The sequence below is a fragment of the Zonotrichia leucophrys genome, chromosome 11 (assembly GCF_028769735.1).
Source record: "Zonotrichia leucophrys gambelii isolate GWCS_2022_RI chromosome 11, RI_Zleu_2.0, whole genome shotgun sequence".
NCBI lineage: Eukaryota > Metazoa > Chordata > Aves > Passeriformes > Passerellidae > Zonotrichia > Zonotrichia leucophrys.
Genome location: NC_088181.1, coordinates 1,123,548 through 1,146,690, shown reverse-complemented (window position 1 = coordinate 1,146,690; position 23,143 = coordinate 1,123,548). Strand labels below are relative to the sequence as shown.

Sequence of the window (23,143 nt, the reverse complement as noted above, 5' to 3'; positions counted from 1 at the left end):
TGGGGAGAGGGTGAACTGATCTGGGAGTCTCCATCCCAAATGGTTCTGTGATACTTTAAATGGCACCACAGGAGCTCAAGAGAAACGGGGGGGTTCTGGCTGGTCCTCGTGGCTGTTGGGGGGATCCCAGGCTCTGCCTGTCCCTGGGCAGGGCCTGATGGGGCACTGGGATGGGTCTGTGGGATCAGAGCTGCTCCAGGAGCACCCACCCAGCCCATGGATGGGATGGGATGGGATGGGACACTCAGGAGTCCTGGCACAGCTGCGTGGTTCCTGGACGGTTCAAAGAGGTGAGATGTGCCTGGTGAGGTGCTGCCTGTGTCCCATCCCCACGGTGTCCCTCCAGCCCCTGTGTCCTGCTGTGGGTTGGTGCCTCCTGCCCTACCGAGCCGTGCAGGGGCTGTGGGGGGAGTGGGAAGGAGGGTGGCCTATTTCTGCCAGCCAGGCTGGGGATTAGCTCCCGAAGCCCGGGCCCTGTGGTGCCCTCGTGCTTGTTAGCCCTATCTGCATTTTAATCCCTCCAAATTTGAGCTAATTACATCATCTCCCATAAAGCTGGGTTGACAGCGCTGCAGTGCTGGGGGGACAGGGGTGGGTGGGGGGTCCCGGGCTGGGGACTCAGCCCATGGGGCTCCATGTGCATGGAATGTGGGTCTGGCTGCTCCAGCATGTGGGAGGGCACCCTCTGGGTTTGGGGGGACCCCACCGTGGGGTTGGGCTGTTGGCTCAGAGTGTGGGGGCCCGGACCAAGGTGGCCGTGGGCACCCCATGGGGAGCACTGGGGCGGGTGGGGGGCGGTGGCTGTGCCATGGGGGTCTCACTGGGAGCAGGAGCTCCTGCCCTGGCACAGCCAGCGGTGCCGGGCACCCTGCGGACCCCGCTCAGCCCCGCGGCGGGGTGGGCTCCGCTCCGGAGCCGGCAGCGAGGCAGTTAACGGAGCTTGTCATCCATCTCCCTCTTAGGGCTCCGCTCCCGAGCTGCAGCTTGAGTCAGTTGTGTGGAGGTGGCAGCGGCAGCAGCTCCGGCGGGCACACCGGCACACCGGGCACACCGGCACGGCGGGCACGCCCCGAGCCGGCCCCTGCCGTGCCCAGCCCGGGACATCAGCACCCAGGTGAGGGGGCGACGGGCAGGGTGGGACCCGCTGTGCCCTCCACTGAGCGGCGGGTGATGCCAAGGGGTGCCCGCGATCCCGGGGAGGGGGACGGTGCCCACCGGAGCCGGGGCACCGGAGCCATGTGAGGGGAGGGCCTGGGCACTGCATGCCTTCCCCAGGAAACTTCGGCCGGGCTGGGCACGGGAGGGCACAGCTGGGCAAGGGCTGCTCTGCCCCTGCCCCAGCCTGGAGCCCCCGGCACCTGCAGGCGGGGACACAACCCCGGACCAGGGCCGGGACTGGCACAGCCCCTCGCTGCCCCATCAGGCACCATCACCTGGCTGGGTGCTGCCAGCCTCGGGGGCAGGATGGACGCTGTCCCCAGCACGGGGGAATCTGTCACCCGGTGCCACAGACACGGAGTTGGTGTCCCCGCTCCCCTCCGGAGAGCCCTGCCCAGGCTGGGGGTGCTGCCCACAGAGGTTGGGGGGGTTTCTGCTCCACAGCCGCACACGGGGCACTCCAGGGTGGGCACCCCATCTCACCTAGGTCCCCCCTCCCCTCGGGACTCATCCTGCCGCTGGGGTGGGGCTGGGGCACTGCTGGGCACGGCCCTGCAGGACAGTGTGAGCCCCACAGCTGTGCCCTGGCTGGGATCTGGGGGTACCCGGGCCGTGCCAGCTCCCGCTCACCCCGCCATGCTTTGATGCCTTGCAGAGCCCCGCAGAGCCATCGGGACTGGAGCAGCCCCCCCGGCTCGGAGGTGTCCCGGGACCCCTGGCCTGGCACCGGGGCCGTGCCCGGCAGCGCGGGCCCCGTGCCCCGGGCATGACGGGCACCTGCCCGGCTCGCTGACAGCCCGCCCGCCATGCCCTTCGCCCACGGGGCCGCCTGTGCCCCACCGCGCCTGGCTGGCATGGGCGGCGTGCCCGAGCCGTGCCCGCAGGCCCCGCTGGCCGTGCTCTCCAAGGTGGAGCTGCGGGTCAGCTGCAAACACCTCCTGGACAGAGACACCCTCAACAAGTCGGACCCCTGTGTCCTGCTGCTGATGCAGTCCCAGGGTCAGTGGATGGAGGTAGGAAAGAGAGGGGGCACTGCTGGCACCCACCGAGCCGGGCAGGGCAGGACCTGGGCACAGGGTGGGGCATGTAGGGGGCTGCAGGGTGGGATGCAGGAGATGGTGGGGGGCGACGTGCAGGGCACAGAATGGGGGTCAGGGTGCAGGAGTTGGTGGGGAGCAGGGTACAGGGTGCAGAGCAGGGTACAGCAGATAAGGGAGAGAAGGGGGTACAGGGTGCAAAGTGGGGTCCTAGTGCAGAACAGGGTGGAAGGTTCACACCAGGGTACAGAGTGCAGAGCAGGGTGCAAGAGATGATGCAGAGTAGGGTGCATGGTGCAAGACAGGGTGCAGGGTTCAGAATGAGGTGCAGGGTTCAGACCAGGGTGCAGGAGATAATGAAGAAAGGGCTGCTGGGTGTAGAGCAGGTTCAGAACAGGGTGCAGGGTTCAGAATGGGGTGCAGGATGGGGTGCAGAATAGGTTGCAGGGTGCAGAACAGGGTCCAGGGGGTGAGGCAGGGTGGGCAGGGCACTGTGGGGATGGATGGGGCTGCAGTGGGGCCGGGGAGTGGGGTGGGCATGGTGCCCACTGCTCCCAAGTGGCTCCAGTGCCCAGGGACAAGGGGCATCTGAGCTGCCCTGGGGTGGCTCAGGGCTGAAGAGCTGGTGCTGACACTGGCACTGGGGCTGGCACAGCTCCTTCCATCCCTCCCCGTGCTGAGCTCCAGGCTGGCACCACAGCCCCGCTCTAATCGCGGCCGCTCAGCCGGCGGATTTAGCGCTAAATCCCTCGGCGTGTCATCGACTCTGCTCCAGCCAGCGCCGAGCCGGGGAGGGAGGGGGGGACAGGGGCACCGTGCCAGCTGCGGTGTGCTGTGCCACACCAGACACTTGTACCGGCTGTGCCACAGTGCCTTGTGCCATGCCAGACACTTGTACCGGCTGTGCCACAGTGCTCTGTGCCATGCTCTGTGTGCTGTGCCATGCCGTGCCACACTCCAGGCTGTGCCATGCCACACTCCAGGCTGTGCTGTGCCAGACACCAGCCAGCTCCAAAAAGCAAGAGGATCCCTCCTGAGCCACCTTTTGGAGTGACTCCTGTCCCAGCCAGCCCGTGTGCCCCAGATCAGGTGCCTGAACCTGGCTCTGGCACTGGCTCTAAGATCCTGGACCTGCTGAGTCCAGAGGGCCCAAGGACCCCACAGCCACATCCCCAGAATGGGGGGCTGGCAGTGCCCACACAGGAGGGACACGGGTGGCCATGGCAGGGTGGCAGCAGTGTGGGCTCGACAGATGATGCTGGACTGAGCAGGCAGTGATGGGCAGGGGCCAGGGGCTGGCAGGGTGCCCTGGCCAGGATGTGTCCCCTTGAGTCACCCCTGGCAGGGATGAGTGCGGGGGAGGCTCCGGAACTGCTCAGCACCTGCTGCCAGCACGGCCAGGAGCTGCTGGGCACCCACTGCCCACTGGGGCCACCAGAGCTGGGGGCTGGTGACCCCCAGGATGGACAGAGCAGCTTGTCCTGGCACCAGCCCCTTGGTCCTGCTCCAGCAGAGCTGTGGCAAAGCACAGCCTTGGATGACCACAGGGAGCAGCGTCCCACACGCCGGGCTGGAGCCTGTGGGGGGCACAAGGGGCTCCTCCAAATGCCACTCACTCGGGCACAGCTGGTCCTTCCCTGCATTCCCTGTTCTGCACCCCTATCCCTTCATCCTTCGCTGCCCCATCCCTCCTCCCTGTACCCCTCAGCCTGGCACGTGCCATCCCTTCACCTCCCCTTACAACATCCCACATCCCCGTGTGAGCCCTGGCACCCCAAGGCCCCGTGCCACCCCGTCGCAGGTGGATCGCAGCGAGGTGATCAAGAGCAACCTGAACCCCGTGTTTGCCAAGATCTTCACGGTCGATTACTACTTCGAGGAGGTGCAGAAGCTGCGCTTCGAGGTGTACGACAGCCACGGCCAGGCCGGCGTGGGCACGCACGACGACGACTTCCTGGGGGGCATGGAGTGCACCGTGGGCCAGGTGAGCCTGGGGACACCCCCTGGGGACCCCCCAGCCGTGTCCCCTCCCCAACGCTGGGCTCCCGCAGATCGTGGCGCAGAAACGGGTGACGAAGCCGCTGTTCCTCAAGTACGGGAAATTCGCGGGCAAGTCCACGATCACGGTGAGCACCGGGCCCGGGATGGGGGTGGCACTGAGCAGGGGCACTGGGGTGGCACCAAACTGAGGGTGGCACAGGGATGGAGTCCTGGGATGGCACCAGTCAGGACACATGGATGGCACAGGACTGGGGTACTGGGACTCCTGGGTGGCACTGGACTGGATCAGTAGGTTGGCACAGACTCTTGGGGGTGCAGAGGGCTCAAGGTCCCCGATGGCATCTGCTGCCCATCCTGAGGGTCCCTGCTGTGCCAGGGAGGCACGTGGGGCCCTGTCCCCTCCCAGGGCAGCACAGGGGGGTGCTGGGCAGGGGGCAAAGCTGTGCCAGGCTCTGAGCACCCACAGCTGCCTCTCAGATCATCTCGGAGGAGATCTCGGGGAACAACGGCTACGTGGAGCTCGCCTTCCGTGCCAAGAAACTGGATGACAAGGTGAGCTGGGTGCTGGGGGTGACCAGGGCAGGATGGGCAGGGTGGGCACTGCTCTCTCTCCTCCTCCTCCCCCAGGACCTGTTCAGCAAGTCAGATCCCTTCCTGGAGATTTACCGCATCGACGATGACCGCAGCGAGCAGCTGGTGTACCGCACCGAGGTGGGGCTGCGGTGGCACTGGGCCCCCACGGCCACCCCGGGGGCTCCCCGGCCCCGCTGAGACCCCACCCCATCCTGCAGGTGGTGAAGAACAACCTCAGCCCCATCTGGGAGCCCTTCAAAGTCTCCCTCAACTCGCTCTGCAGCTGTGAGGAGAAGAGGAAGCTGAGGGTGAGGAAGAATGATGGGGACCTGTATTCCTGCCCTGGGGGCATCTGAACCCCATCTTCCCTGGGGGTGTGCTGGGCACCCCTCAGTGCTGGGGACGGGGCTGAGCCCCCCTGGTGCCCCCCTGAGCCGTGCCCATCTCAGTGTGTGGTGTGGGACTACGACTCGCGGGGCAAGCACGACTTCATCGGCGAGTTCTTCACCACCTTCGAGGAGATGCAGAAGGCCATGGGGGAGAACAAGGTGGGACATGGGGACACGGGGATGGCCTGGGGTCACCCTGTGTGCTGCCAGCAGAGCCTGTCCTAGCAGCCACCTTCCAGCTCCTCCTCTGGGTTCGGCACCATTGTCTTCTCTCTGCCCTCCTGTTTGGGGAAGGGATGCTGGGTTTGGTGTCAGTCATGGGTGGGAGGAGGGAAAGGCAGCTGCACCCTGGGGCTCTGGGGGTGCAGGGCTATTGGGCTGCAGTGTTCTGGGGGTCCCCACGGGGCAGAGTGGCACCGGGATGGGGGTGCCCGGGCTGGGCCGTGCCCGGGGAGGCCGCAGGCAGCGCGGGTGCCGGTGCCACAGGTGCAGTGGGACTGCATGAACCCCAAGTACAAGATCAAGAAGCGCAACTACAAGAATTCGGGGGTCGTGGTGCTGCTGGACCTGAAGGTGAGCTCCTGGAAGCTGTGCCAGGCTGTGCCAGGCCATGCCAGGCTCCATGGGGCACAGCCGCCTGACGCAGGTCCCTCTGGAAGATCCACAGGGTTTACTCCTTCCTGGATTACATCATGGGCGGCTGCCAGATCCATTTCACGGTGAGCAGCGTCCCCTCCCCGCCCAGCAGGGACAGCCCATGGCCCTGCTCACCCTGGTGACCCCACTGTCCCCTCCAGGTGGCCATCGACTTCACGGCCTCCAACGGGGACCCCCGCAACAGCTGCTCCCTGCACTACATCAACCCCTACCAGCCCAACGAGTACCTCAAGGCTCTGGTGGCCGTGGGGGAGATCTGCCAGGACTATGACAGGTTGGTGGCTCTGGCGGGGCCACACACACTGGTGGCATCCACCCAGGGTAAGATCTGCTGGTGACAGGCACTCAGCGCTGGCACCAGAGCTCCTCACACCCTTCCCTTGCAGCGATAAGAAATTCTCAGCTCTGGGCTTTGGTGCCAGGATCCCCCCCAAGTACGAGGTGAGGGGGTCTGTGGGACCCCAGGATGTGCTGGTCCCTCTGGGTGCCCTCGGACGTGGCACTGCTGGGGTTGGCAGGCACTGGGGGCTGTGTAGGGGTGCGCCAGCTGCCCCCTCCTCTTCCTCCCTCCCTCCAGGTCTCCCACGACTTCGCCATCAACTTCAACCCTGACAACGATGAGTGTGAGGGTGAGTCCAGCTCCAGAGGGGCCAGACCCATGGCTGGCATGGCCCTCACCCCTGGCACACCCCACAGGCATCCAGGGCGTCGTGGAGTCCTACCAGAGCTGCCTGCCCAAAATCCAGCTCTACGGCCCCACCAACGTGGCTCCCATCATCTCCAAGGTGGCTCGGGTGGCAGCTGACGAGGAGCGGACCAAGGAGGCCTCGGTGGGTCCCCGTGCCCCGCCGGGGCCGGCTCAGCCCCGCACACGGGGGTCGGGCAGCCCCCGAGCATCCCTGTCCCCCCCAGCAATACTTCATCCTGCTCATCCTCACCGACGGCGTGGTCACGGACATGGCGGACACGCGGGAGGCCATCGTGCGCGCCTCCTACCTGCCCATGTCCATCATCATCGTCGGCGTGGGCAACGCCGACTTCACCGACATGCAGATCCTGGACGGGGACGACGGCGTGCTGCGCTCCCCCAAGGGCGAGCCCGTGCTGCGCGACATCGTGCAGTTCGTGCCCTTCCGCGAGTTCAAGAACGTGAGTGGGGAGCGACAGCTCCTGCCTGCCCCTGCCTGCTCCTCCAGGCTCTTCCCTTCCCTCCTGTCCCCTCCCGTCCCCTCCCGCCCCTTTCCGTCCCCTCCCGTCCCCTCTTTCCCCTTCCCATCTCTTCCCCTCTGTCCCTCCTGTCCCCCCGGTCCCCTCTGCCCCTGTTGGCGCAGGGACCCGGTGCCCGCGGCTCAGCCCGGTGTCCCGCAGGCGTCGCCCACAGCCCTGGCCAAGTGCGTGCTGGCGGAGGTGCCCAAGCAGGTGGTGGAGTACTACAGCTACAAGGCCTTTCCCCCGCGCTGCCCCCGGCCCCCCAGCCCCGAGCCCAACCTCGGCTCCCCGCAGTGAGGGACCCCCGACCCCGCTTTTCCCCCAATGAGGGACCCCCGACCCCGCTTTTCCCCCAATGAGGGACCCCCGGCCCCGCTTTTCCCCAGTGAGGGACCCCCGGCCCCGACTCCAGCCTCAGTTTCCCCTGTGAGACGCCCCCAGTGCCCCCCAGCTTTGGCTGCCCCCCAGCCCCAGCCTAACGTGCCCCAGTGAGACCCCCCCGTCCTGGTGTGCCCTTGGGACACACAGGGTCCCCTCCAGGCCCTGCCCTGCCACCAACCCCCAGCTGGGACATGAGGAAGGTCCCGGCCCCCCAGTGCAGGACACCCCCAGCACTGCCCGTCCAGCCCCGCTGTCCCCTCGGTCCCCTCGGTTCCCGCTTCTCTGTCACTGTGACCTTTGGAGGCTGCATGATCCCCCAATAAAGCACCACCCTGTGCCCACCCTCCTGCTCTCTGGGTGCTGATCCCACCCTCGGGGATCACTGGGGTGGGTGGGCAGGCTGGCAGCTCTGGGTGCGGCCGTGTCCCCTCGCGGTGACCAGAGCCGAGGGCAGCGCCCCCGTTCCGGTGTCCGTGGCCGGCAGCGAGCCGGGAGCGCCGGAGCAGCCTCGGCTTTGATGTGCCAGGGCCGGAGCTCGCCCTGCTGTGCCACGGCCCCGAATCCAGGGCACTGAGCAGGGAGAGGCGGCCACAGAGCGGGCCCTGCTGCCCGGCACACGGCCACTGCCACGTGCTGTGTGCCATGTGCTGTGTGCCCTGTGCTGTGTGCCCTGTGCCATGTGCTGTATGCCCTGTGCCATGTGTTGTATGACCTGTGCCCTGTGCTGTATGCCCTGTGCCATGTGCTGTATGACCTGTGCCCTACCCTGTGTGTCCCCAGCTGTGTTCCCTGTGCCATGTATGTGCTCTGTGTGTGTAACCTGTGCCACGTCCATGGGCCATGCACCATGGTCACACGTGACATGTGCTGTGTCATGTCCCATGTGCCACACTGTGTGCTGTGTCCCACGTATGTGTTCCATGTGCCACATGCTGTGTGCTATGTGCTCTGCCATGTGGCATGCAGTGTGGCATTGCTGTGTATCTGTTCCATGTGACATGTGCATTGTCCCGTGCCACATGCTGTGTGCCTTGTCATTTCCCTGTGCTATGTGTTATTTGTCATGTGCTCTGTGCCATTTGTCATGTGATGAGTTCTGTGTGCCCTGTGCCACCTGCTGTGTGCCATGTTCCTTGTATCATGTTCCTTGTGCCAGGTGCCATGTTCCATGTGCCATGTGCTGTGTGCCATATTCCATGTGCCATGTTCTGTGTGCCCTGTGCCACATGCTGTGTGCCATGTTCCTTGTGCCAGGTGCCATGTTTCATGTGCCATGTTCTGTGTGCCCTGTGCCACGTGCTGTGTGTCATGTTCCCTGTGCCATGTGCCATGCATCATGCTGTGCCACGTGCTGGGCACTGTGCCACACTCCTGCCATGTGCTGTGTGCTGATGCTGCCAGCATGGTGCCAGCAGATGCTCCTGGCACGGTGACATCCTCAGGGGCAGGGTGTGCCCAAGGCCACCACAGGGACTGAAACTGGGGCCTGGCACAGCCTCACGGGGTAGGGGCCACCTGAGGTGCCACCGAGCTGGGCTCCAGGTGCTGCCACGTCCCTGGGCGCAGGTGCCAGGCTGGCCCCAGGTGGGTGTCACTGTCCGGGACAGCTCTGCCGGCCCTTGGGCACCGCTGGCAGCACACGGCAGGGGCAGGGGCGCGGTACCTGCCCCCCCATCAGCCCCTATTTATAGCTGTGATTCATCGCTTCGGGGCGGGATCCCGGCTGTTGCTGTGGAAACCCAAACCTGCCGCCGGGGGGATGCAGCGGGGCCGGTCCTGTGCGGGCAGGAGCTGCCCTGGCACCCCTGCCCATGGGGACGGAGGGTGGGTGCAGAGGGACCCTCGGGGCTGGCAGTGTCCAGGGACACCTCACTGGGCTGTCCGTGCCAGCAGGAGGGGCTGGCACAGGGGGCAGGGATGGCAAGGCTGGCACAGGGGGCAGGGTTGGCAAGGCTGGCAGAGGGGACAGGAGTGGCAGAACACTGGTGCCACTGTCCCACAGAGCCCAAGGAACATCTCACCAGCTCCCCCCGGTCAGCCAGGCCTAGCCAGGGGTCCTGGTGGTGCCAGGGCCGAGCCCCCACCCTGCTCACCCTAAGGAAGCCAGTTAACCACTGACTGAGCCTCTGCTGCCCGGGGGCTTCACGGAGCAATTCCTTGGAATGTGGCAGGAGAGGGGCTGGGGGCTCTGAGGACTGCTCCGGCCCGGCGCACCCCAGGGTGCTGGGGGTGGAACGAGCCCCTCGGTGCCAACACCCCAGCACGGAGATGGGCAGGGGGGCACCCAGCCGGGGTAACGGGGCAGGGGGCACTGGAGGGAGGGCCCTGGGTGCTGCTGAAGGAGCCAGCCCCGTGCCACAGGCTGTGCTGGCAGGCCCTGTCCCCACGCTGTGACCCCACCCGGGCCGTGCTGCCCCCCCGGTCATTGCCCCCGCCCGTTAATGAGGTCCCCGGGGATGCGTCCCCACCCCGATGTGCTCCTGATAACAGCAGCTGTTCCTGATAACAGCAGCGCTTCCCGCCCCGCTCCCATGGGAATCGCTGCCTTGAAGGGAACAACAATAAATATTTATTTCCGCAGAGCGGGATGGGCGGAAAGAGGGGTCACGGCCACAGCCCCGGGCCGGGGGAGTGGGAGCACGGGGATGGCCACAATGCAGGGCCGGAAAAGCTCCCTGAACCCAGGGAGGAGGAGGGACGGTGCTCCCAGACCCCCAGCCCCGGGGGGGGGTGACACAGGGGGGGTTTGGAGGGGCCCTGCAGGGTCTCCATGTGGTTGTCAGCAGGTGAGGGCTCAGCGTCCCCCCAAGCCCGGCGGCTCCCTCAGGCCATGGGCCACTGTGTGGGCAGCTCCGTGTCCCCCATCTCCTCCTGGTAGCGCCGGTTGAAGAGGGCGTTCTGCTCGGGGGAGAAGTGGCTGCGCCAGTCCCCCACCACCCCTGAGGGACAGAGGGACAGCCAGTCAGGATCCCTGTCCCTGTCCCACCACCCCTGAGGGACACAGGGACAGCCAGTCAGGGTCCCTGTCCCTGTCCCCACACCCTGAGGGACACAGGGACAGCCAGTCAGGGTCCCTGTCCCACCACCCCTGAGGGACAGAGGGACAGCCAGTCAGGGTCCCTGTCCCTGTCCCACCACCCCTGAGGGACAGAGGGACAGCCAGTCAGGGTCCCTGTCCCACCACCCCTGAGGGACAGCCAGTCAGGGTCCCTGTCCCTGTCCCACCACCCCTGAGGGACACAGGGACAGCCAGTCAGGGTCCCTGTCCCTGTCCCACCACCCCTGAGGGACAGAGGGACAGCCAGTCAGGGTCCCTGTCCTCGCGGTGTCCCCACAGTGTCCCCGCAGTGCCGCACGCCCCCAGCCCCGCTCACCCTTGCGCATGAAGCGGCCCTGGCTGTGGTCCATGATCTCGGCGGGGATCAGGGTGTAGTTGGCCATGGCGTTGTCCCGCATGGCCGAGAAGCTGCAGTGCTGCTCCAGGGCCGCCAGCGTGCCCGGTGCCAGCGGGCACCCCAGGAAGGTGCTGAGGCGCTGCGCGGTGCCCCGCAGGTCCTGCGGCGAGAGCCGGTCAGCACCGGGCACCGGGACAGGGATGGGGACACGGCGGGGCTCACACCGGGACAGGGATGGGGACACGGCGGGGCTCACACCGGGGACAGGGACGGGAACAGGGGACACGGCGGGGCTCACCTGGTGCAGCTCCTCGTAGGTGACATAGAGGATGTCCAGGCGGTGCCGCTGGCCCAGCCAGCCCTTGACGTGCTCAAACCAGGAGCCGTAGTGCACTGGGGGGAGGCGGGGGGTGATGGGGAGCCCCGAGGCTCAGCCCCCCCCCCCAGACTCCCCCGTCCCTACCTGTGCCCTCGAGGAACTGCTTCAGGAAGGCGTCGAAGGAGCTGGGGTCGGGCAGGAACTTGGCCAGGTGGTGGAAGTGGTAGAAGGAGACGGCGACATCTTTGGGGTTCCTGGCCACGTAGATCACCTGGAGGGACACAGAGTCACCCCGCAGCCGGGGGGATTCCCCTGCACCCCGCTCAGGAATCCCCCAGCGTTTCCCGGCTGCGGGAAGCCCCGGGGGTGCGGGATGTCCCTGCAGGGCCCCCCAGAGCCCTGGGACCGCTCTGACCTTGGCCTTGCTGCGCTGCAGGGCCGGGGCCAGCACGGGCGCGGGCAGGTGCGTGGTGAGGAGCCGCGGGCCGCCCGTGTCCCGCAGAGCCTCCCGGCAGTAGATCTGCTCCAGCCACGGCGCCCTCTCCCAGTTGGGAATGGTCTTGGCCGGCCGGGCGTCGCCGAGGCTGAAGAGCAGCGTCAGGATCTCCTGCATCCAGGTGGTGCCTGCAGGGGCGGCTGTCAGGGCAGGGCCGCGGCACCATGGCACGGCACGGCATGGCACGGCATGGCACGGAATGGCACTGCCCTGGCACGGGTAGCACGGATTGGCACGGCTCAGCCTGTGTCATCCCATCCCGACCCCTCCTGTAGCAGCAGCTGGGCTGGCAGTGCCGTGTGCCCCTCCCCGGGCCCCCAGGGACACCAGGCTGGGGCTGGGGACAGCGGGGCAGCAGGACAGGGGCTCGGGCAGGACCTCCTGGCCAGGGGTCCCCGCGCTGTGCCAAAGATCCAGCAGGACCCGGTCCGGGTGTGTCCCAGCCCCCGGCAGCTCCGGGGGAGCTCCCGCCCCAGCCCGGGCTCCAGCCCCGTCCCCTCGTTGTCCCGGTGTCCCCCATCCCCTCACCCGATTTGGGGTAGGTGGCGATCAGCACGTCGCTGGGGCGGAAGGTGAAGGCGGCGGCGAAGCCGAGGGACTCCTGGGTGTGGAGGTGGCCGGGCAGGGCGATGCCCGCGAAGGTCTCGGTCACCTCCATGCGCTCCATGGCCCGGCCGGGCGGGACGCGCCGGGAGCCGCTTAAATAGCGCAGAAAGAGGAAGCGGCCCCGGCGGGCGGGGGGCCGGAACCCCCCGGCACATTCCTGCCGGGGAGCCGGGAATCCGCGCTGGGGCCAGCGCCGGGAGAGCGCGGCTGGCAGGGGCTGCCCGCACCCGGGATGGGACGGGACGGGATGGGAAGTGTGGGATGGGATGGGAATCCTCCCGTTCCAGATCTACCGCCGCAGCCGGGGAAACGCGGGGCCGCGTCACCTCGGGCAGGCCCGGGAAGGCCCAGCGATGCCAGCCCCACACCGTGCCCACCCCGGCTCCCCGTGCCTGGCACCGCAGGAGGGGTTTGTTCCCATCAGGAACACCCCAGGATGAGGTGTCCAGCTGGACCGGCCATCTCCGCGTGGCTCCATGCCATTCCCGAAGCGCAGCCAAGGCCTCGCCGGGAAGGACGGCACAGCTGGAGCCAGCAGGGATGCGCAGCATGGCGGTGCCTCAGTTTCCCCTCGGGACGCTGCAGCGGGACCGGAGTGCGGGGGACCCGAGCGCGCACGGAGCAGCAGCAGCAGCAGCAGCCCCACAGCCGGCCGTGCCACCCCGCTGTTGCCCCCGGGCATGCGGCGGCTCCGGCGCCACGGCGGGGATGGCTCTGGGGGGGCCGGAGCCCATCCCAGCCCCGTCACCGCACGCAAGCCGGAAAAGTTCATTCACAGCCATCGCAGGCAGAGACCTCCCGAGTGTCCGGGGCCGGGGTGAGCGGGGCCGGGGGTCCCGGGGGTGCCGGGGGTGCCAGTGCCGAACTGGGAGTGCTGGGGAGGCTGAGGCGCGGATGGGACTGGCGCTTTCCCAACTGAAGAATGTCTGGGCTTCATTAGAGGGATCGGGAGCGTCCCCGCGGCTCGGAGGAGAGGCCGAGACACGGCCCGGCCACCGGGGCTGGGGAGGCCGCGAGGGAGCCCTGGCACTGCCAGGCGGGCACAGGGCAGCCAGGGAGGGGAAATGCCACGCTCCTGGTTATTCATTGACGGCGGGAGGGGACGGAGGAGCGCGGAGCGGCCATCCCAGTGCCTGCGCTCTCACGGCGGTGCCGGTCCCCCCTTGTCCCCAGCAGCAGCAGCCAGCGGGAGAAGATGCCCGGCGGGAGCGTGTGGGTGCTGGTGCTGGCGCTGGCACTGCCCAGCACTGGACAGCAGCACCTGCAGGAGGCCGAGCGCATCATGAGCGCCACGCCGGTCATCGACGGGTGAGCAAAGGTCACCGGGCCCGCAGCGTGCTCGGCTGCTCCCTCCCTGTGGGAAAGCCCCAGCTGGGAAACCCTGCTGGGACAGCCCGGGGGGCATTCCGGGCCCGGGCACCCCTGGGCCGTGCGGGAACGGGGAGCAGATCTCCCAGGGGATCCCCGTGCCAGCACCCCTGGGCTGTGCGGGAACGGGGGACAGCTTTCCCAGGGGATCCCCGTGCCAGCACCCCTGGGCTGTGCGGGGAAAAGGAGCAGATCTCCCAGGGGATCCCCATGCTAGGCACCTCGGGAACAGGGGACAGCTTTCCGAGGGGATCCCCGTGCCAAGATCCCGGGGCTGTGCGGGGACAAGGAACAGATTTCCCGCGGATCCCGTGGCACGGTCCGTGCACCGAGGGGATCCCCGGCGCCGCAGCCCGGCGGGAGCGGGCAGGGTACGGGAAGCCCGGGCTGGGCTGCCCCGGGGGAAGTTCCTGCTCAGTGCTGACGGTGTCCCTGCTCCCCTCTCGGGAGCCTCGGGAGGCCCCGGTCCCTGCAGCTCTCCCTGGTGGAGCAGGGCAGGGGGAGCGGGGATGTGGGACCGTGACAGGAGCAGGAAGTGGCACCAGCCCGGACCCTGCCACGTCCCCAGGGGCACTGCTGGGTGTGGGATGAGTGTGCCAGGATGTCCCTGCGGTGACATCTCTGTCGAAAGGATGTTGGGCTGGCTCCCCTGGGTGTGAGGTTGGAAAGGTGCAGAGAAGGGTCCTCAGGGGGGTCCCTCATGGCACTGTCCCCTGGAGACTGGACACGGACCTGTCTCCAGTTCTGGGCTGGAGCTGCTTGGGGGCCTTGTGGCTGGGGGGACAGACGGACTGAGGGGGGCTTGTGGATGGATGGATGATGGATGGATGGATGGATGGATGGATGGATGGATGGATGGATGGAATGACAGCCAGATGAGGGCACTGTGTGTGTGGCCAGCCAGCAGGGTGGGCAGCCTGAGGGTGAGTGGGCCGAGGGCCAGGCCCCTCCTCAGTGCCCACCCTGTCCCTGCCCAGGCACAACGACCTGCCCTGGCAGCTCCTCCGGAAGTTCTACAACCAGCTGAGGCTGCCAGCAGCCAACCTGACCCTGCTGAACGACACCCACACCAACATCCCCAAACTGCGCCAGGGCCACGTGGGCGGGCAGGTGGGAGCACCGGGGTGGGCACTGGGGAGGGCAGGGGCACCAGGGAGGGCACCAGGGAGAGTGAGAGGGCTCTGGGGAGGGCAGGGGCACCAGGGAGGGCACCGGCGTGAACACTGGGGGTCTTGGGGCAGCACCAGGACTGGCAGAGTTGCTGGGGTGAGCAGTAGGGTGGACAGTGCCTGTGCTGAAGGAGTGCTCACGCTGACGGGGTGCCCACACTGAAGGGGTGCCCGTATTGATGGGGTGCCCGTATTGATGGGGTGCCCGCACTGAAGGGGTGCCCGTATTGATGGGGTGCTCGCACTGATGGGGTGCCCACACTGACGGGTGCCCGGGCAGTTCTGGTCGGTGTACGTGCCCTGCGAGACGCAGAACAAGGACGCGGTGAGGCGCACGCTGGAGCAGATGGACGTGGTGCAGCGCATGTGTGACCTGTACCCAGAGACCTTCCTCTGTGTCACCGACAGCAGCGGTGAGCGGGCACGGGGACGGGCACCGCTGGGATGGGCACTGCGGGGATGGGCACTGCGGGGATGGGCACCACGAGGGACGGGCACCGCTGGGATGGGCACTGCGGGGATGGGCACTGCGGGGATGGGCACCGCAGGGACGGGCACCGCTGGGATGGGCACTGCGGGGATGGGCACTGCGGGGATGGGCACCGCGGGGACGGGACGGCGGGGACGGGCACCACGAGGGACGGGCACTGCTGGGCTGGGCACCACGAGGGACGGGCACCGCGGGATGGGCACTGCGGGGATGGGCACTGCAGGGACGGGCACCGCTGGGATGGGCACTGCGGGGATGGGCACTGCGGGGATGGGCACCGCGGGGACGGGCACTGCGGGGCTGGGCACCACGGGGATGGGCACTGCGGGGACGGGCACCACGAGGGTGTGGAGGAGCCTGCCCGCCCCGCTGATGTCCCCGCCCTCCCGCAGGCATCCGGGAGGCGTTCCGGACCGGGAAGGTGGCCAGCCTGATCGGGGTGGAGGGCGGCCACTCCATCGACAGCAGCCTGGGCGTCCTGCGCACCCTGTACCGCCTGGGTGCCCGCTACATGACCCTCACCCACAGCTGCAACACCCCCTGGTAGGGCCCCCGGGGGCACGGAGGGTGGCAGCGCTGCCATGGGGGGATGGGGTCAGAGGGGTGGCCACTCTGATGCTCTCCCTGCTCTGCAGGGCTGACAACTGGCTGGTGGATACCAAAGATGAGGAACCTGTGCACCACGGCCTCTCACCCTTTGGGAAGGTGAGGAGTAACATCAGTGGTGCCCAGGAGCAGTGGCATTGAAGGAATGTGGTACTGGCATCCCCTGGCACCTTGCTGGGTGCAGTGATCCATCTATCCATCATCCATCCATCCATCATCCATCCATCCATCCATCCATCCATCCATCCATCCATCCATCCATCCATCCATCCATCCATCCCTCTGTCCCCCCAGCCAAAGCCACCCAAGCAGCCCCAGACATGCCCAGAGGGGACCCCTCCCATGTCCCCTCAGCCCCCAGCCCCGTCCCCTGTCCCTGCAGATGGTGGTGGAGGAGATGAACCGCCTGGGCATGATGGTGGACCTGGCCCACGTCTCAGTGGACACCATGAAGATGGTGCTGAACATCTCCAAGGCCCCCGTCATCTTCAGCCACTCCTCTGCCTACAGCCTCTGCCGGCACCGCCGCAACGTGCCCGATGATGTGCTGCGGCTGGTGGTGAGCGTGGGGCACAGCCAGGGACATGGGGGGCTCTGGGGGCACAGGGCAGGGACATGGGGGGCTCTGGGGGCACAGCCAGGGACATGGGGGGCTCTGGGGGCACAGGGCAGGGACATGGGGGGCTCTGGGGGCTCAGAGCTGTTTCCCCCCAGGCCTCCACGGGCAGTTTGGTGATGGTCAACTTCTACAACGCCTACGTGACCTGCAGTGAGAAGGCGCAGCTGTCGGACGTGGCAGGTGAGGGGGTGCCCAGGTGGCTGGGGGTGCCAGTGTCCCCCCCTGCCCTGCTCACCCCCGTGTCCCCCCACAGACCACATGGACTATGTGAAGAAGGTGGCTGGTGCCCAGGCTGTCGGCTTCGGGGGGGACTACGACGGGGTCTCGGGGTAAAGAGGGTGATGGATGGGAGGGGATGGGATGGGGTGGGATGGGACAGCGTCCCCAGCGTGGGGACATCCTGAGGGGCAGGGGTGTCCCTCCCTGCACCCTGTGTGGGCAGCTGGGGGTGCTGGGGGTGGCCCAGCTGTGAGCTGTGGGGTGGCACAGGGTCCCCACCGGCCTGGAGGACGTCTCCAAGTATCCCATGCTGGTGGCCGAGCTGCTGGCGAGGAACTGGACGGAGCAGGAGGTGAGGGGAGCCCTGGCTGAGAACCTGCTCCGGGTCTTCAGCAAGGTGGAGGAGGTGAGTGGGGCATGGGGAGCACGGGGCACAGGGAGGGACAGGGCAAGGGGACCTGTGGGGACACGAGTGGCACCGGGAGCATTGGAATGGGGATGTATGGGACACGAGGACACTTGGGGCAGCAGCCACAGGTGGAACATCGGGGCGTGTGGCACTCAGGAATTTGTGGGGACACACGGGGCACGGGGATCTGTGTGGGGTGGTGGCACAGGGACGTGCGGGGTGGCAGGGGCTCCGTGCCCCTCTCACGGGGAGCCCACGCTGTCCCTCGGCAGGTGAAGAGGAGCCTGCAGAGCACGGCTCCCCTCGAGACCCCCATCGCCTTGGAGGAGCTGGAGAGGTCGTGCAGAACCAACTACGGCTACTCCAACGGCGCTGGCACCGCCCGGGCCCCGCCCGCAGCCCTGGCACCGCCGCTGGCCCTGGCGCTGCTCCTGGCCCTGCTCTCCTAGCGCCCGCCTGGCACCGCGGGCCTGGCACCGTGCCCGGGCAGCGGGGCGGGGCAGATCCCGCGCTCCTCCCTGCCGGCAAAATAAATCCGTGACTCGAGCAGCGCCCGCAGCGAGCGAGTGTCCGTCCGTGCGCGGCTCTGCGGCACAGCCCGCAGGGTCCCGGCTGGGGATGCTGGGACACCCTCAGTGTCACCGGCAGTGTCACCGGCAGTGTCACCGGCCGTCCCGCATGTCCCCGGCCACCCCGGCGTGTCACCGGCCGGGCAGAGCCGCGGGGTCCCGGCGGTGCCGCCCCGCACACCGGGAAGCTGTACCGGCACCGGGAGTGACACATCCCCGCAGCACCTGGCCAGGGCGGCTGCGGAGCTGCCTCCGCAGGATGCTTCCATTAATCATTAGCTAATTAATTGGCTACTTAATTATCTCCTTAGCAATTTCCTCTGGCATTCAGGAACAGCCCGTCTGGGGAGCGGAGGCGGCAGAACAGGCAGGAGGAGAAGGGGAGCCATCATCTTCCTGTGGCATTCGGGATTTGGCTGAGGCACAGCGCCCGCCTGCCAGCCGGGCACGGGGCAGGGAGGGATGGGCATGGGAAGGGACGGGGAAGGGACAGGAACAGCAGGGAAGGGATGGAAGCAGGGAAGGGAAGGGAAGGCTGCACCCTCAGCCCCGTCCCTGCCAGCGAGGCTGCTGTGGGCAGGTGCTGATGGCAGCATGGCTGTGGTGCCACCTCGGTGCGGTGACAAACCCGGGTCTCCCCTCGGCGTCCCAGATTGTCCCCAAAAGGGCTGGGAAGGGTGCAGGGAGCTGGGCTGGCCCAGCCTGAAGGGGAAGGGAGCTGGGCTGCAGCAGCTCCGAGCTCCTGCTCACCCTGATCCCCCTGTTTGGGCACACAAAAGGGTCAGGTCCCTGCAGGGAGGGAAGGGGGCTGTCCTCACCCTCCAGAATCCCCAGATGGGCACCCCGAGGCACTTCCCTGCTCCCGGATGGGCAGAGGCTCTGGGAACAAGGGCAGTCCCTCCCTGCTCCCCCTCAGCTCCAGGGCAGCCCCTGGCACCAGGTCCTGTCTCAGGACAGGGGATCAGACAGGGGGACCACAGACCCCGTGTGCACCCACCCCCCAACACACACGGGGCTGTTCAGAGATTGTTTATTTAAACCCACAGAAGGGCGTGGACACGGTTTGGGCAAAAAGAAGGCAAATAAGACAAGCTTAAAAAAAAACCCCACCAATGAAACCACAGAGAGACAGCCCAGGGAAGGGACGGGGGCAGGTCTGGAGCCCCAGGGCTGCAGGGACAGCCAGGCACAAACCTCCAGGGTCCCCCAGCTTCCCACCCGGCCCCTCGGGAGGTGGGACAGGATCCAGTGCTCTGCTGCAGCCCAAAGCTGCCTCCTCCTCCTCCTCGGTGGAGAGGAAGGCTCTGTGTCCCCAGCCACACGCTCCAAGGCCACTGAACTCGGGAAAAACAACCAGCGCAGCAGGAAGTGTTTGTGCCGGGCAGGGGGCCCCACGACATCCCCCAGAGGTGACAGTTCCTGCTGGGACACCCAAAGGAAACGGAGCTTCCTTCCTGGAGAGCTTCCAGCAATCCAGCAGGGCCGTGGGAGGGGCACAAACGGCTCCGGCAGCGCGGGGAGGTGACAAGGGATGACAAGGGACAGGGGTGAGCAGCGGGAGGCGACACGGAGAGAGAGCAGCCCCAGCCCGGTGCCAGCAGCGAGGGGACAGAGGGACGAGGCACAGGGATGGAGCAGAGCTGTCCCGGGATGGTTCTGCACTCCCTGTCACACCCACCCAGCAAGGGGGACATTTGGGGACGTGTCTGCAGCCCCCACAGCTGGCCACGGCTCCTCAGCAGCCCAGGCAGGGCCGGGATAACCATTTCCAGCTGGCAGTGCCCGGGGAATGTGGGCATCGACACGCACGGGGCTGGGCAGGGAGGGCGCTCCAAAGGGCACTTCGTGGTACGGGCTGGGCTGTGGCCAGGGGGACACGGAGCAGGACAGGGCAGGGGACAGCGAGGGAGGGGACACCCGGCGGTGGCAGCGAGGGAGGGGACACCCGCTGGCACCGCCCTTCCTGCAAGGCACCGAGCTGCCCAGCCCCCGGCCGGGATTGGGGAGCCCTGCAGGCTCTCCTGCTCCTCCCGAGCAGCCCCTGAGGAGCTCAGCCCGCAGCTCAGCTCTGGGCAGGGAACGCCAGAGGGGTTGGGGAGCAGCATCCCTAAGCAGGGAGATCAATCAATCCCCTCAGTGTTCCCCTCAGACAGGGCGTGGGGCCCTGCCAGCAGCAGCACCCCCAGACAAAGCCCCCCAGAATCCAGCACAGCATTCCCACATTCCCACCGGGATCACAGCGGGCTCAGGGAAGGGCTGTCACCCCCCAGAACAGTCCAGAGGCACGGGGGCTGCAGGAGGGGGTCCTGCTCCAGCAGTGCCATCCACAGCCCCCAGGGAGAGCTCAGTTCCTCAGGGCAGCCAGCCTGCAGGGAGAGCAGCACAGGGAGAGCAGGGTCAGGGCAGCAGGAGCAGCCCCTGTGAGCCCCAGGGAGGGACAGGGAGCCCCCAGGAAGGGCCAGGGAGCCCCTGTGAGCCCCAGGGAGGGGCAGGGAGCCCCTGTGAGCCCCAGGAAGGAGCAGCTCCTCCCCTTGGGGCCAGGGAGGGACCCTGGGAGCACAGGGACAGGGCCAGCACCAACCTCCGGGACAGCTGGTCCTCCTGGGAGCGCACAGAGCTCTCCCCCAGGGCCGAGGCGCCCTCGGGCAGCTGGCTCAGCTGGTCCATGATCTCCAGCCCGTTCTCCTCGGCGATCTGCACGATCAGGCTGTCCACCTGCTCCTGCGGCGTGCTCAGCGTGGTGGCCGAGCTCATGGAGTCCTCCATGACCTGGGACAGACACAGCCCTGTCCCCCTGCCCGGACACAGCCCCGCCAGGGGTCTCACCCTGCCCGCCCAGCACTCACCGACGTGTGGACATCCAGGTTCTGCACTTGCTGCTCGAATTTATCCATCACTGCCGACACCTTCTGCAGGTCCATGGAGCTCAGGGCCTTGTCCAGAGCCTTGGTCACCTGGGCCATGTTCTTCGTCACCTGCAAGAGGAGATTGTCTCAGGGATGCTCTGAGGGTGGCAGACAAACCCAAGCACCATCCTGACACCATCCCAGGTAGGATGAACCTGTCTGAGGGGTCTGACACCACCAGCAGGAGCCCTGCTGGGGTCAGCTGGGGACACGGGGGTGCCAGGGGTTGTCACCCTGATTTTTTAAGATTTTTTAAGTTTCCTGATGTTTACATTCTTGTAGCAAACTTTCTCACACGCTCCCTGTAAATAACTGATTGTTTTGCATTCTTTTATGGAGGAGGAATTTGATGGGACTGTGGGTTTGTCCCGTGTCACTGGAGAGGTGGCACTGTCACCCTCCAATCCACTGTCACTTTTGGAGATCTATAAATGTTAGAGTCAGAAAATAAACTTCCCTTTTCCACCTTGAGAGCAGCAGTGTGTGTGTGCACTCACGTTGTTTTGTGTCCTACAGTGCCAGGGGGTGGCTGGGGGCAGAGAGAGGGGAAGCTCCATGTGGGGATGGGTATCTATGGTATTTTTTGAAAAATCCCTTTGCCAGGATTTTTCTCCTGAGAAAGTGTCTGTGGGGTGAAACACCACACACCCAGCCAGCCAAAGGTGTCTGTGGGGTGAAAGCACTGCAGCTGCCACCTTTGGTCAAGCAGCAAGGGCCGGACGAGCCCAGGAATGTGTTGCAGACATCTTTATGAAAAATCCTTTCCTTAGGATTTTTCCTCCGGAGAAGCTGAGAGGCCTCAGGAACAAAATGTAAACAACGGTTATCTGCTGCTGTGGAATGCAACAGGTGGATCTGTGATTGGTCTATGTTGGATGTTTCTAATTAATGGCAAATCACAGCCCAGCTGGTCAGACAGAGAGTCCGAGACAGAGCCTTTGTTACCATTCTTTTCTATTCTATTCTTAGCTAGCCTTCTGATGAAATCCTTTCTTCTATTCTGTTAGTATAGTTTTAATGTAATATATATCATAAAATAATGAATCAGCCTTGTGAACCATGGAGTCAGATCCTCTTCCCTCATCCTCACCCCTGTGAACGCCATCACAGGCCCTTCCCATCCAGCTGTATTGGTATTTAATTCCAATATAAGAGTCAGCTCCTGTCTCTGCCCTGTTCCCGAGGCCCCTGTGAGCACCCCCAGGGCTGGGGCAGCCCAGAGTTCTTACCCCCTTCATGGTGACGGCCGTCTGCACCTTGGAGGCCACGGCGTCCACGCGCGACGCCATGCGCAGCCAGTTCAGCCCCTCGTTCCGCTTGCGGATGGCGTTCTCGGCATAGACACGGGCACACTCCACGTTCTTCTGCTGCAGGGCCTGCCAGGGCAGGGAGAGTGCTCAGAGAGAGCCCTGGGCTGTGCCATGCACAGAGAGTCCTTCCCAGCGGGGTCTGCCCTGCCCTGGTCCCACAGCGGGCAGGAGGAGGGGATGGCAGTGCCAGGATGGGCCCCACACACCTTTTTGACTTTGGCCTGCTCAGCCTTGGAGTCCTTCTCGGCTTTCTTGGAGAGCTTCTCCAGCTGCTTGGCAGTGAACTGTGGGGACAGTGAGGGACAGTCAGAACCTGTCCAGCCCCACCCTGCCATGGCATGGACACCTCCCAGGGTGCCCCAAGCCCTGTCCAGCCTGGCCTTGGGCACTGCCAGGGATCCAGGGCAGCCCCAGCTGCTCTGGGCACCTGTGCCAGCCCCTGCCCACCCTCACAGCCAGGAATCCCTGCCCCATACCCCACCTACCCCACCCCACCTTCTGGCACTGGACAGCTGCTCCCCTTCGTGCCACCGTGCCACTGCCCACCTGTCCCACCCCTGCCACCCCTCACTGGCCACGCTGCCCGACCCCCTGCCCGCGGCACCTCCGGCCACCCCCTCGGGCCGGGTCCCGGTCCCCCCGCAGGACCAGCCCCGGTCAGGCCGAGCCAGCGGGCGGAACTGGGCCCGGGACTCCCCCGGGACCGGCGGTACGGGTCGGAAAGGAGGGGAAGGGCCTCCGCTGCTCTCACCTTCAGCTGGAAGAGCGTGTCTGGAAAGGAAGGAGAGCACAGACTCAGCGACGGGGCCGGTACCGGCAGCGGGTGACGGGCGACCCCGCCCACGCTTCCCGGCCGCCAGTCCCGGCTCCGACCCTCACCCCCAGCCCCACCCCTCCCGACCCGCCCCAGCCCCGCCGGGAGGCGCCGGTACCGCCCAACCCCCGGTACCGTCCATCCTGCCCGCCGCCGCTTCCGGGTTCTGCCGCCGCTTCCGGGTGACGCCGCCGCCGCTTCCGGGGTGCGCGCGCTGAGTCTCGCGAGAGCGGGGTTGGGGAGAATGTCACGGGGGCAGCGGGAAGCATTGGGGTGTAGGACGGAGGGGGCGGAGCCAAAAATCAGTTGAGGGGCGGGCTGAGGGCGGGGCAGCGAGAGGCGGGGCTAAATGGGGCGGGGCTATCCCGGGCCGGGGTTGCTATTGGTCCCTCTCTAGCAACGGTTTCCAGAGGCTTAATGCGTGTGGGCGGGGCCTGAGGCGG

The 23,143-nt window shown here is 66.6% G+C and overlaps 4 protein-coding genes across 6 annotated transcripts; 2 read left to right on the top strand and 2 right to left on the bottom strand.

Moving 5' to 3' along the window:
* The first annotated feature begins 989 nt into the window (after positions 1–989).
* CPNE7 (copine 7) lies at positions 990–7,748 on the top strand. 2 transcript variants are annotated; one of them, XM_064723243.1, is made up of 17 exons: positions 990–1,114; positions 1,814–2,171; positions 3,997–4,179; positions 4,247–4,321; positions 4,674–4,748; positions 4,824–4,907; positions 4,988–5,077; positions 5,219–5,317; positions 5,645–5,731; positions 5,818–5,877; positions 5,956–6,089; positions 6,202–6,256; positions 6,393–6,444; positions 6,512–6,645; positions 6,728–6,964; positions 7,184–7,362; positions 7,394–7,748. In XM_064723243.1, the coding sequence occupies exons 2-16, from the start codon at positions 1,965–1,967 to the stop codon at positions 7,319–7,321; spliced, it is 1,710 nt and encodes a 569-aa protein (XP_064579313.1). In that variant the 5' UTR covers positions 990–1,114; positions 1,814–1,964; the 3' UTR covers positions 7,322–7,362; positions 7,394–7,748. The 2 variants fall into 2 exon arrangements, with proteins under 2 accessions (XP_064579313.1, XP_064579312.1); XM_064723242.1 differs by having other exon boundaries at positions 7,184–7,748.
* Positions 7,749–9,952: 2,204 nt separating this feature from the next.
* LOC135452694 (sulfotransferase 2B1-like) lies at positions 9,953–12,376 on the bottom strand. Its single transcript, XM_064723050.1, has 6 exons — positions 12,144–12,376; positions 11,535–11,743; positions 11,264–11,390; positions 11,099–11,193; positions 10,780–10,960; positions 9,953–10,344 (listed from the first exon to the last, which is right to left on the bottom strand). Exons 1-6 carry the CDS (start codon positions 12,280–12,282, stop codon positions 10,229–10,231), a joined length of 867 nt encoding a protein of 288 aa, XP_064579120.1. The 5' UTR covers positions 12,283–12,376; the 3' UTR covers positions 9,953–10,228.
* Positions 12,377–12,434: 58 nt separating this feature from the next.
* On the top strand, positions 12,435–17,637 carry DPEP1 (dipeptidase 1). Of its 2 annotated transcripts, none has more exons than XM_064723049.1 (11): positions 12,435–13,038; positions 13,398–13,529; positions 14,567–14,699; positions 15,039–15,171; positions 15,641–15,791; positions 15,884–15,953; positions 16,237–16,413; positions 16,569–16,653; positions 16,727–16,802; positions 16,963–17,098; positions 17,374–17,637. In XM_064723049.1, exons 1-11 carry the CDS (start codon positions 12,698–12,700, stop codon positions 17,548–17,550), a joined length of 1,611 nt encoding a protein of 536 aa, XP_064579119.1. In that variant the 5' UTR covers positions 12,435–12,697; the 3' UTR covers positions 17,551–17,637. The 2 variants fall into 2 exon arrangements, with proteins under 2 accessions (XP_064579119.1, XP_064579118.1); XM_064723048.1 differs by having other exon boundaries at positions 13,395–13,529.
* A 1,047-nt stretch (positions 17,638–18,684) lies between these two features.
* Positions 18,685–23,004, bottom strand: CHMP1A (charged multivesicular body protein 1A). The gene is made up of 7 exons (XM_064722833.1): positions 22,836–23,004; positions 22,638–22,657; positions 22,093–22,170; positions 21,806–21,952; positions 20,517–20,645; positions 20,252–20,439; positions 18,685–20,036 (listed from the first exon to the last, which is right to left on the bottom strand). Exons 1-7 carry the CDS (start codon positions 22,840–22,842, stop codon positions 20,015–20,017), a joined length of 591 nt encoding a protein of 196 aa, XP_064578903.1. The 5' UTR covers positions 22,843–23,004; the 3' UTR covers positions 18,685–20,014.
* Between the last annotated feature and the right edge of the window lie 139 nt (positions 23,005–23,143).

What these genes read in the sequence shown, in the direction of transcription:
- LOC135452694 (XM_064723050.1), bottom strand. Translation starts at nt 12,282, where the DNA reads ATGGAGCGCATGGAGGTGACCGAGACCTTCGCGGGCATCGCCCTGCCC. An exon ending in GCAGTTCCTCGAGGGCACAG is followed by an intron (nt 11,194 to 11,263) that starts GTAGGGACGGGG and finishes GCCTCCCCCCAG; the next exon opens with TGCACTACGGCTCCTGGTTT. An exon ending in GGGCCGCTTCATGCGCAAGG is followed by an intron (nt 10,345 to 10,779) that starts GTGAGCGGGGCT and finishes TCTGTCCCTCAG; the next exon opens with GGGTGGTGGGGGACTGGCGC.
- CHMP1A (XM_064722833.1), bottom strand. An exon ending in ACCTGGATGTCCACACGTCG is followed by an intron (nt 20,440 to 20,516) that starts GTGAGTGCTGGG and finishes TGTCTGTCCCAG; the next exon opens with GTCATGGAGGACTCCATGAG. An exon ending in GAGGACCAGCTGTCCCGGAG is followed by an intron (nt 20,037 to 20,251) that starts GTTGGTGCTGGC and finishes CTCTCCCTGCAG; the next exon opens with GCTGGCTGCCCTGAGGAACT.
- CPNE7 (XM_064723243.1), top strand. Translation starts at nt 1,965, where the DNA reads ATGCCCTTCGCCCACGGGGCCGCCTGTGCCCCACCGCGCCTGGCTGGC. An exon ending in CCAAGAAACTGGATGACAAG is followed by an intron (nt 4,749 to 4,823) that starts GTGAGCTGGGTG and finishes CTCCTCCCCCAG; the next exon opens with GACCTGTTCAGCAAGTCAGA. An exon ending in AGGAGAAGAGGAAGCTGAGG is followed by an intron (nt 5,078 to 5,218) that starts GTGAGGAAGAAT and finishes TGCCCATCTCAG; the next exon opens with TGTGTGGTGTGGGACTACGA.
- DPEP1 (XM_064723048.1), top strand. Translation starts at nt 12,698, where the DNA reads ATGCCATTCCCGAAGCGCAGCCAAGGCCTCGCCGGGAAGGACGGCACA. An exon ending in CTGTGTCACCGACAGCAGCG is followed by an intron (nt 15,172 to 15,640) that starts GTGAGCGGGCAC and finishes GCCCTCCCGCAG; the next exon opens with GCATCCGGGAGGCGTTCCGG. An exon ending in GCAGCTGTCGGACGTGGCAG is followed by an intron (nt 16,654 to 16,726) that starts GTGAGGGGGTGC and finishes GTCCCCCCACAG; the next exon opens with ACCACATGGACTATGTGAAG.